Genomic DNA, 12,278 nt, shown 5'->3' on the forward strand with positions numbered 1-12,278 from the left:
TGGGCCCCTGTTGCACTGTCTCCAATAAAAAAACCTTTCCAGCTGAAACAAGACCAGTGGGATCTGAGCATTTTTTCTGGGTCTGGTCACTGAGAATTCATCCTCACCCTTTTTTCAAGTGAAGCAAGGAATACACTTACAAGTTCCTAGCTGTTAGGGTGGTGGACCATGGAGAACCCTCACTGATTGGGATCTAACAGCTGGAGCTAAAAGGTGGGGTATCAATCATAGTTGAGTCAGGCATGATCTATTAATCTATATGCTCTCCTTTTGGAGCCAGTTTGGTCCAGTAAGTCTGATGGTAGAGTTGAGGTGTGTACTAGGTATTGTTAGAATGGGCCTCAACCATACTTCACACGTTGGCTCTCAACCCTGTTGTTTGCAAGTACTTGGACAGCCATGATCTTATTCTGTCTATACTCATGACACATGGGGCTTTCTTGCCTCTTCTTCCAATCTACTCTAGGCAAAGAGTTTATCTGAGAAGAGGAGAGTGTGCCCATATGTAACCTCTGCCATCGGGTGTCACACTCCATGGGTTTCTCTGGGTGCTTTATGAAGGGAGCTCATCAAGGTAAATTTTACACCAGTCCTTCCACCATATCAATGTGGGATTCTAGCTTTCTGCGTGTAGAGGTGTGTATCTTCTCATGCATTAACATTTTCCTTTCCTGAAAATGTATTTCTGATACATACTCACCTCTCAATATTCTTCCCACCCTTCCTCCCCACTTCCGGTGAAACTCAGTATTCCTTGCTTCATCATAGAAATGAAAATCAGAAGTACAAAAGCATAGAGGGGGCTAGTGCTCAGGGAGTTAGCATTGCCCTCCTATTATGCAGGAGTGCAAATCACTAGAAATCTTGTGAGTTTAGGTGGAAAGTTGCCTAAAGGCTTGTGGCATGCAAATTTCTAAGGCAGATGCACAAGGAAGAGAGTTTTTCTGTGTGAGGAGATGAGCGTCTATTGGAAATATATTTTTTGGTAAGGAATATGATAACATTATCAAATTACTGTTGTAGTACACATAGAACCACTGTAATTTATCTGGCTTTGTAACTATGTGTAGGTTGAAAAATCTACTTTTCTTTCATAGTAACAACTTACTTAATAGACTTCAACATTTCCAGTCAAATACAAGTTTCCTATTCATGCCAATTACAAATGACTGTCGGATTTATATGTTTCTATTGATTTTAAACATGTATTTAAGAGAAGTAGGTGTGAGTAGACAAAAGAGTGGTGTAGTGGGTGTGGCTACCCTCATAGGTTTAGAAAATATGTTGATATCTCAGCAAATTAAAAAGATAGGGTTTCTTATTTTATATTCTAGCTTGTAAGTGTCTGAAGTTTGAGTGTATAATTTATTAACCACTATAGACATATGGTAGGCTTAATAAAAGATAAACTGAGAAATAAGACAGAAAGACATACCATATGACATGCATGTATAATACTGAAATTTGAATTATAAAGTATGTTGTGATGCCAATTTTATTGACATAAAATGATAATAAAGTTGTTTAATTTTTAACAAAAATAACTCTACAATGTGACATGCACCCTTTGACCTGTCTACTGAGAAAGGGTTAGTGGTGAGAATAGTAGTATTAGAGGGTACAATTATTAATTTTGGCATCATATGATAATCTTCAATTAACACATCTTTATTTTTCTAACAGGGTGTGGTTAGTCTTTGGAATGAGTTGCTTTCAGAGGAAGTGGATGAGTTTAGTTCAAGAGAGTTTAGGAGAAGCTTGATAATCATTTGAGTGACAAGGGCCGAGTTTGATTGGTTTTAATTTAATGGATTGGATGGCCTAGATTTGTGATGTCAAATAGATGGCATGTGTGCCAAACATGACATCCAATGAAATTTTATTGGCACACCAAAACTTAATGATAATAGATAAAAGTTGTCAAAAAAAAATTAAAATGGGTATAAAAATCTGTGTCAATAAATTACAAGCTAAACATTAAAGAAATTTCATCAAAAATGATCCAGTCAAACAAATAAATGCAGTACTTATAAATATATATTAAAACTCGGTACTTTTTATTTTATTTTGGCACACCAGTTAAAACCTATTTGCCATCCCTAGTCTAGATGAACCAACAGGTCCCTTGCTATCCTTAAAGTATCTGTGTATATGTATGTATAAACAGGCCCATACACAGAATGTTTGGCAGGGAGATTATAATTTGTGAGATCAAAAGCCAACAGATATTGTGTGAAGCACAATCAGCATGCACATAAAATTCACAATGAAAAGTCAAAAAATCATCATTCTGTTGTAGAACCGTATGAGAAGCTAGACTTAAATTGGCATAAATATATGTATGTTTTATCATAGTAAAATACTGTACTATCTACATGCAGAGTAGTTATTGATTGTTGAATTATATTACTAATTTAAACAACTCTGCACAACAATACTGTTAGCTATTTCAATAATTGACTATCATATACATACATGTATGCACTACTGAAATCAATTCTTATGGGCTGCATTCTATTAGAAAACTTACATACAGTGTCATAATGATTATGTATTGGTATTCATATTAGCTATTTCAATCTTTGGTTATCATATACATACATGTATGCACCACTGAAATAACCTGTTAGCATACTCCATTTTCTGGAGTGTTTTCCATAACTTGCGTACAGTTTCAGTGTTGATAAAAGTGTCAAAATGATTTTGTATTAAAGCTAGAACACTTAGTTTTTGTTTGGTTTGTGTACACTACAAGTAATTATTGAACTGGTGGAGAGCAGATGTCAAACATTCACATGAACTTAGTGGTAGTGTGGCAAAGAGCATGCCTTTAAGCAGTCAGCCAGTATCTGAGGCCATCTTGTCTTCTGTTGATGAAATTCTTCATGAAAAATATCAGGATTTGGCAAATACTCTCTGTAAAAATCTCTAGCCTTTCTGATATCAGAGGTAGAAAACGTGTGAATTTGGATGGCATAAGTTTTTAAATTGATGTTGCTTGCTTTACATATTTATCAAATCTGGACAACAAAATTACTGATAATGTGATCAAGGAAAGGAATGGTTACTGTTAAAGTAATCCTCCATGAAATTATGTTTTGCATTTGCATGTTGGGCTTGTCATTGACTAACTCGTGGTATGTTAACATTAATATTAGGTTCATTTGCAATGTTACGGCTGTACTTGTAGATATGACGTGAATAATAATCTGTGTTCACTCTTAGTGAAGTCAGTTCTTTACAGCATTGTTCTATTAGGAAAACATTAGAAACAATGTCTTGGCTTGGACCTTGCAAATTTACAGAAGCTTCTTTCAAATAGTAATGGAAACATTGTAAAGCTGTTAAAAATATATATTCAATGAATTTCAGTATTTTCAAATAAGCTAAAGCATTTTTGTCATTTAAACATTTCAAAATTATCATCTACATGCACAATAACCTCAAACATGTAAAGTAAGAATGGATGACACAAACAGAACCTTTCCCAACCTTCAATATTCTCAACTAAATGTTTAATGTTCATGAAGCAATGAAGCTGCACGATGCTGGATGCCCGTTTGATAGATTGCCTGTAACAGTTCTCCACGTTTATGTAAGCATTTAATCCAAATAGTTATTCATTTAAATTTTTGATACAATTTCATATTGGTGAAACTGAACATGAATTTATAAGTGGCTGACCCGTGCATTGAGTGTTCAAGGCCTTGCTTTGCATATCTCAAACTTGTTTTTGAACAATAGACTTTTTTGCAAGTCTTGGTGGATGTTCAATCATATCTTTGAACATGCAATTAATTTAGAGATAATTCAACATCAGTTCATACAATATCTGCTTCTCTGACCCTCTGTTTAACAAAGCCAAAAATGTCTCCCCTATATTCACAGTGGTCATCTACAAAGCATAACATTTTGGTAAATGTTCCACATTGTGAGAAGACACTTTATTAGCAATAACAGAGTAGAATCCGGCCTTTTTTACTTCATCAGTAATTTTTACTCAAATAACATCATATCCTATGGCATTGATGATGTCATTTTGTGAGTGAGGAGATAAATATGTAGCATTGTTTGCCTTCGAATGATACAAATGAGCTCTCACTATTTCATCATTTTCAGCAAAACCAGAAAATGCCAGAATTTTTAGAAGAATTTACATCTTTGGCATTGCCACAAAATGCCAAGCCTTGTTTTTCTAAAAACAATTTAATGCAGAATATGTTTATTCTGAGTTATACATGATTGAAGGGCACTGTTGGTAATAACAGTACTTCTACTGGTTGATGGATGTTCAGTGGAAGCCTTCAAAGCATCAGCTGCCTGCATAGAGTCACGATGATAAACAAACTTATAATGGTTGTTTAAAGTATCACTAATTTTTACCTATTTGTTAAATGATTTGTTGACAATTATTACTTTATTGTGTCGACTATGCACTGAAAGAAGGGTAGCACATGGACCACAAAAAATGCCATCCAGATTTGTGCTGTATGATAACCATGGGTATTTTATTAAGCCAAGCTATTTTAAACTTGCAGTTACACCAATGAGAAAGGTGGTAAGAATAACATTTGGTGTTTCCACATGCTTCTAAAGATAGGAATACTTTCAACATTTCATAGATTACTAACAGCTTGTCATTTTTCATCAAGTGATTTTGTTGGAGTTAATAAATAGCCAGTGTAAGTACATGGCTCTGTGACTGAAGAAACACCATGACAAATCTCCAATGAATCCATGATTGCTGTAGTGCAGTGATGATGGTCCAGGAAGAATGGAGTTGTCAGTGCTTGAAGCATTTTGAGGCTCAAGTAAACCAGTCTGCATATCATCAGTGTTATCACCACAAAAATATAGCTCAGTAGTATCAACTTCACAAGCTCCACATTCATCACCAGCACCAGAGAAAGATTGAGATGGTGACTGGATTGTGTCATTGGTAGTTTCTGAAAACACAAATGAGTAGCAATTTTAAAAGAGGCAACCAATATATGGCTCTAACATAACATTATAGTTTATATGATACATAAAATCTATAGTAAAGATTGTTGTTGTACTCATCTACATATATAGATGAATTATAATTTAATTATAATTAAACATGAACTTTGTAATTTAAAACACCAGATGCTGGCATAAAACATTTGTATGTTGCTGCAATCAATGTCACATAGGCACTTCATTCTGTTCAGTAAGAATAGTGGAGGTCTAGCTTATATATTGTATACTGTGTAATCTTGTGAGCCAGACTCTTACTTGTATAGTGAATAAGTTTCATATGGGTTTAAGATTTGTAAAATTCTCAGCTCCATCATTGTATGAAAATAAAATTACAAAAATGCTTAAATCTTAAACCCACAATCACTTTATCTTATGCTCAAAACCATGTGTACCTGTTAGATATACATGGCTGTTTAAGTTTAATATGAGCATTATGCTTTGGATAGTTTATGAGTTATGTTGTGTGGGTGTCATACTTAGTTATTTGTAGGAGCAAGAGCTTAGGGTAAGTTTATTTACGTAAGTGTTTATGAATCATACTTTGTATAATGTGTACATTTAATTGTAATGAGTTAGGGATTGTTGTGTCATGTTACTAGAACTTTCTAAATTTTTGCTGTTGTTTTAATTGAGTATTATTACATCAGAATATTCTCGAGTTCTGTCATGATAATGAGTTTAATGATAAAGAGTGTATAATGACAATTTTGAAAGTGAAATTATCACAGACTGAATTGTAATAACAGAACAGAGAAGAATAATTTGTCTTCTCAATTGTCTTCTAAAGTAATTGAACCAGCCTGTGTGGACGTTGATGAAAAAGAGACAAGTATTTAACTCTTTCTGCACATGGACTGACCTCTTAACCATTTTGTGCTTGTTATAGTTTTCATGCTATAACCTTTAAATTAGTAAGCATATGTTAATGAAATTTGGCACATTATCAGTAAACATTACAGTGCTTTCATAAGCAAAATATCAAATTTTTTATTAAGTCCTAATGTTTGTAATCAGTAGTTTTTCTCGTACCTTTTTTTTTCTTTTCACATGTTTTCAGATTTCACAATCTTTATAATGTCCAGATAGTTATCAAACATTTCTTAAGAAAAAACTTTACATTTATCTAATATTTTTAGTAACGAATTTCTGTATGTGTTTGGTCGATTCAACCAATCTCTTAACCACATTAAAAAAATTAGGAAATAAATATAAATTATGGCTTTTTCATTCTAGAATGACTACAAATTATAACATGAAAATATATAATGTTTGGACTGTATAGCTTAAATCTCATAACATTATACATTTATATATATCTATTATTTGTATTATATTGACCTTTCAGCCGTGCCTGGCTAACAATACAGAAGTTACAATGATGCGGCGCATGTGCTCTCATGTTACCTTATCCAATAATCTAAAATAGACCTTTATTATACATTATATATGCATTTAGATTATTGCTATTTTGAAATAAGGTCTTAAACTTATTTTTCTTAAAACATAGAACAGTAAATAAAGAAGTAAAGCAAACATTTATCTCTTTTTAGTTCTGACCTTTGTTGCTAAGCCTTTTAAAATTTTGCACATAGAGGATATGAAATAAAATATTTTTTTAGGTTATATATATATACAGTTGAATAACCAAAAAATCATAAATTACTATATCAATACTATACAATTCCACTATAATTTATCAAGGTTAGTAACTAAGCTGTATTTCAGTCAAAAAAATATGAAATTTTGAGTAGACTAAAGACACAACCTACCTTTTTGAAAACTTAGTTCAAAAGAAAGAAATGGTGTCCAGCCATGTTAAAATGGCAGAGAAGGCCACTAGGGGACATTCTGAGCTGTCGATCAGTTATTCATGTGATATATAGAAGTAAGTGTATATAAGGGAGCATTTCCAAAAATGGAAAGAGGTGGGTGGGATACCACTGTGTTTGATTTATTACATGAGAAATATCTTAGCAAACTGAAAAGAGGCTCTTATTATATATTCTAGCTTTTCAATATTGGTAATTTAAGTTCCTAATTCCTACAAAACTGTAGACTTTGTATTTTGACATCACAAATGTCTGATTTGAACCAGTGCTGCATTCAACATACCATGTGACACAGAAAAATCAATGTTTAACTGTATTTTTTCTTATATTTATGTTTAAATTAAGTAATTTAATAAGGTATAATACTAAAATTTGAATTATAATCTACAGTTTGATACCAAACTTATTGACATAAATTAATGAAATAGTAGTTCAGTAAAATTTTGAATGCGAAGCAACAAATGCAATGACATGGTCTTTCACCTGTGATCTGTGTGGAAAGGGTTAAAGCTCTAAATACAACTGTGATAACCAATAATGTAATGAACATTTGTATATACATTTGACTTGTTGTAATATATTATTTTAAAACAAAAGAACTGTGTTGCTTTTTGTTTATTGTTGAAATTTATTGCCAACAAGTCAGACACCTACTATAAAGAATCTGGTCTACAAAACCTGACAGTAACAATATGACTTCTGGCTTCAATTTACAAAGTGTCAACAGAAGCCATTGCAGGTGACTATTTCAAGCCCAAAAATTTTAATGCTTCATCAGAAGAATATAGACGATGTAGAAAATGTTAAATACTATAAGCAGCTTCTCTATAACTATATGAGCGTATATTTTTTACATCACAAATATAGGAGGTTCAGCAGAACCCTCTTAAACCCCTGCATACATACATAATATATATATATATATATATATATATGTGTGTGTGTGTATAGATACACACACATTTAGTAGTCGAAGAAGTGTTTTGAGATACACAAAGAAATAACTGTGTGCAGTGTAACTAACATAAGATAGGTGTGTCTGATTTCTCATGTCTTCTTTTCCTCCCTGCATTTTCTATATTTTGAAAGAGGCATGTTAATTATATGTTTTATTTGTTTACATGTAATTATATAAAACAAACATTTTAAATTTACTGTTTTTCACATATGTGTTTAATTTTAGATACGAAGATTTATCAAAACTTTTGTGGAAATCACCCCAAAGAATATGAGAGAATACCTGTTGTATCTGGTGAAGAACTTTCAAGTAAAAGTAACCTAAAGAGTCATGAGAAGATACACACAGGGGAGAAACCATACAGTTGTGTAATATGTGGAAAACAGTTTACCAGTAACTGTTACCTAAGGATTCATCAGAAGATGCACACTGGAGAGAAGTCATACGGTTGTGAAACAAGTGGAAAACAATATAGAAAAAGTTCTGACCTAAACGTTCATCAGAGAGTGCACACTGGAGAGAAACCATACAGTTGTGTAATATGTAGCAAAGAATTTATATGTAAAAATTATCTAAGAAGTCATAAGAATATACATACTGCAGAGAAATTATACACTTGTGTTATTTGTGGAAAACATTTTGGAACAAAAAATAAACTTGAAATACATAGGAGGATACACACTAAGGACAAACCATACGGTTGTGGTGTGTGTGGCAAAGTTTTTGTAAATAAGAGTTACTTAAAGACACATGAAAATATACATACTGGAGAGAAACCATATGGTTGTGTAGTATGTGGTAAAGAATTTAAAAGTAAAAGTTACCTAAAGAGTCATGAGAAGATACACACTGGGGAGAAACCATACAGTTGTGTAGCTTGTGGTAAAGAATTTATAAGGAAAAGTAATTTAAAAGCTCATGAGAATATACACATTACAGAGAAACCATACAGTTGTGTTGTATGTGCAAAACAATTTGGAACAAACAGTAAACTTGAAATACATGAAAGGATACACACTGGTGAAAAACCATACTGTTGTAATGTATGTGGCAAAGAATTTATATGTAATAGTTACCTTAAGAGTCATGAGAAGATACATGCTAGGAGGAAACCATACAGTTGTGTAGTGTGTGGTCAAGAATTTTTATGTAAAGTTCACCTAAATAGTCATAAGAAGATGCACACTGGTGAGAAATTGTATAGTTGCATAGAATGTGGTAAAGAATTTGTAAAAAAGTGTTATCTAAAGAGACATGAGAAGATGCATAATATAGCAAAACAATTCAGTTGTGACATATGTGGAAAACAATTGGGTACAAAAAGGAAGTTAAATATACACCAAAGGATACACACTGGTGAAAAACCATACATTTGTGTAATATGTGGCAAAGAATTTTTATGTAAAGTTTACCTAAAGAATCATGAGAAGACACACAGTGGTGAGAAACCGTATAGTTGTGTAGAATGTGGAAAACAATTTCGTACAAAAAGGAACTTTAGTATACACCACAGGATACACACTGGGGAGAAACCATACAGTTGTTCAGTATGTGGCAAAGGATTTAGAAGTAATGGTTATCTAAAGAAACATGAGAGAATACATACAGGGGAGAAACCTTACAGTTGTGTAGAATGTGGCAAAAAATGTACAAGTAATAGTTATCTAAAAATCCATCAGAGAATACATACAGGGGAGAAACCTTACAGCTGTGTAGAATGTGGGAAAAAATTTACATATAGTAGTCATCTAAAGATCCATCAGAGAATACACACAGGAGAGAAACCATACAGTTGTATTGTATGTGGCAAAAACTTTGCAGCTAAATGTTACCTAACAACTCATGAGAAGATACACACTAGGGAGAAATATGACTGTGTAGAATGTGGGAGAATTTTTATAAATAAATTTTACCTGAATAATCATAAGAAAATACACAATGAGGAGAAATCATAAGTTGTACGAGTTAATGAATGTTTAAGTAATTGTTACTTAGTGACTTTTGAGAATGTACCTACATAGATCAGAATTAAAAATTAAATCGGTAAGTAATAATGTTTAATCAGTGATCAATAGTATTGATTAACTTTCCTAAAAAATCATAATTGGTATATATTAGTGGAAAAAGCCCTTATTTTTTCCTTTATATTAGTATTTCCATGTCTAGTTTATCAAGTGGTAGCCATTTGAACCACATAACTTTATACATTGAGATAGTGTTTTGCTCCAGACTGTGTAGTTAATCTAGCTATTTCTAGGAGTTTGTATTTTGTTTGTCAAGACAAAGTTTTCCCATTATGGAATGAGTTGGTGTGGATTAACTTCTGGAATGTTCTCCAAAAGTTTAGAAGAAGATTAATAGTGAGTTTATTTTATTGATTCTGTTCTAATGAGTGAATTTGTTAGTCATTTAGTTAGTTCGGCTTTGGAATATTAAGCTTGTGGTTTAAATGCATTAATAACAGATAAGCTAAATGTTGTGTCGAGTATGAGAAAGCTATCAAGCCAGGCAAATTGTATTATTGTATACACTGAAGTTAGACCTGTGAGTGAACGTTAGTTACTTTAAATGTAAAAGTTGTTACAGAAGGAATAAAATGTTTTTCTTAACAAAACTGGATTGTACTTTGCATTACTCTTTTTATCACAATAATTACACTCCTGACACTAGTATTTTTATAGTTTATTATTGTGCAGGTTCATTAGGAGTTGTCTAGAATCAACATAAAGATGATAATATGCTAATTGATTGATTGATGGGCTGATTAAATCAATTTGTATACGTACACACTTTACCAGCACATCCATATAAAGAATAAGAAAAGGTGCATGTGTATTATTTTCACGACGTATTTGGATATAATTTTATTTCTGCAGATTGACCCCCCATCCCCCCAAAAAAAAACCATAATACTTTGCAAATGAATCACTATTGTCAGCTGAACATCACCATTGTTTCTTTTTTAAAATATCTAGTATTTCGACTCTAATCTGCCGTAAATAATGTGATGGAGACATTTAACTTTTACTATACCATTCACCAATAAAGTTAATATTGTTTTTATAAATCACAATCATACGTTCTTTAAATAACATAAATATAAAAATGTTACTCAATAAATATTTCAGTCATCAGAATGTTTTGCGTTTGCCTACCCTACCATACTCGTTATGTTGCCATATAGTAAACTAACCGTATTTGGGAAGAATGATAAAAAAGTTTACAAACATTACAATTCAATAAAACCATAGTATATCAGTGAAAAAACTCAAAAAATCGTAATTTTAAACAAAGAATCAGACATCAACTAAAGACCTTTATTAAATCTTCAGTTGTGTGACTTCCTGGTTTTTTGTTGTGTGTATATCTTCCTATCTAGGCAAACTAGTTATATCTGATGATCACAAAACCTTCCCCAAGCATTGTAGATTTATTACTATGTTAAAGTTGTAATTAAGTTTTCTTTGTTACCCATTTAACTCGTCTATAAAATGTATAAGCTTACCTTATCCCATGTCATCTGACCTGTTTTCATTGAAGAAATTTTCTGGAGCTTTCAAACACATACTTTCATACTTCACAAACGAAAGGAACTAAAAATACAGAAACTATAAAAAAATCAAACCATTATATTTACTCAACTATTACTTGATAGTCTAATTCTTGGTCTGTTAATTGTATCCAATCATTAAACTTCCTTTATAGCTGTTGTTCATTAGTAAGTGATCAAACTACTTGATGTGGTACTATGACAAGATTACAACCAAGGTCTAGGGCCTTTACAAAACCTAAGGTAAGTGTTTAAAAATCAAGAAATGGATAATATATTCTCAAGGAATGATAGGCAAAAATAAGGTATTTCTTCCGGGTGGACAGAAAAATTCTAAAATAAGTCGACAAATGGGATGTTTTGTATACAGGTAATACTATCTGTAGCAACAGAGAACAAGTTTGTTTTCTGATTAACCAAGTTGTTTTTGCTTGTTTCCTGGACAATATTTGACAATAGCACTTCTATGGAAATGCTCAGCCAACTTACAACATCGTGCGATCACTAGGTCCATTCCCACATTTAGTCCTTCCTTAATAACTAAGTTCAAGGTATGGCCAAAGCATAATTGTGTATGTCTAATGCATAATTAATGCGGCAGGGATAAAGAAATGCATAACATAAACTCTTTTAACACCATAACATTACTTAGGAATGATAAAAAAAAAAACTAATAAACATGCTCTTTGTGAACATCCTCACAGCTTGAATTTAGAATTTTGCAAATTTTCTGCAACACTAACAAGCTATGAGCAATTAATTTTAATCAGTGCTTTCATTAGTGGTAATTAGTCTCATAACAAGAGAATTGGTGAAGATACTTGATTTTTAAAAATGCAAGAGTGTACATACAACAAGTGTGCTAAATTTCATGCTGATATTGGCTTTAATGGTGAAGTTATCATGCTAATAAATTCGGATCCTAGTGAAATGTGTGTTT

The 12,278-nt window shown here is 32.2% G+C and overlaps 1 protein-coding gene across 1 annotated transcript in view; it reads left to right on the top strand.

Moving 5' to 3' along the window:
• The window catches only part of LOC106463616 (zinc finger protein 665-like), a 50,396-nt gene extending 40,021 nt beyond the window's left edge, over nucleotides 1-10,375 (top strand). Inside the window, exon 5 of the mRNA XM_022391149.1 lies at nucleotides 8,014-10,375. Coding sequence (XP_022246857.1) covers nucleotides 8,014-9,743 — 1,730 coding nt within the window. The 3' untranslated portion in view covers nucleotides 9,744-10,375. The remainder of the gene's footprint in view (nucleotides 1-8,013) is intronic.
• Nucleotides 10,376-12,278: the final 1,903 nt, after the last annotated feature.

This window comes from Limulus polyphemus, unplaced genomic scaffold, assembly GCF_000517525.1.
Source record: "Limulus polyphemus unplaced genomic scaffold, Limulus_polyphemus-2.1.2 Scaffold1446, whole genome shotgun sequence".
Classification (NCBI taxonomy): domain Eukaryota; kingdom Metazoa; phylum Arthropoda; class Merostomata; order Xiphosura; family Limulidae; genus Limulus; species Limulus polyphemus.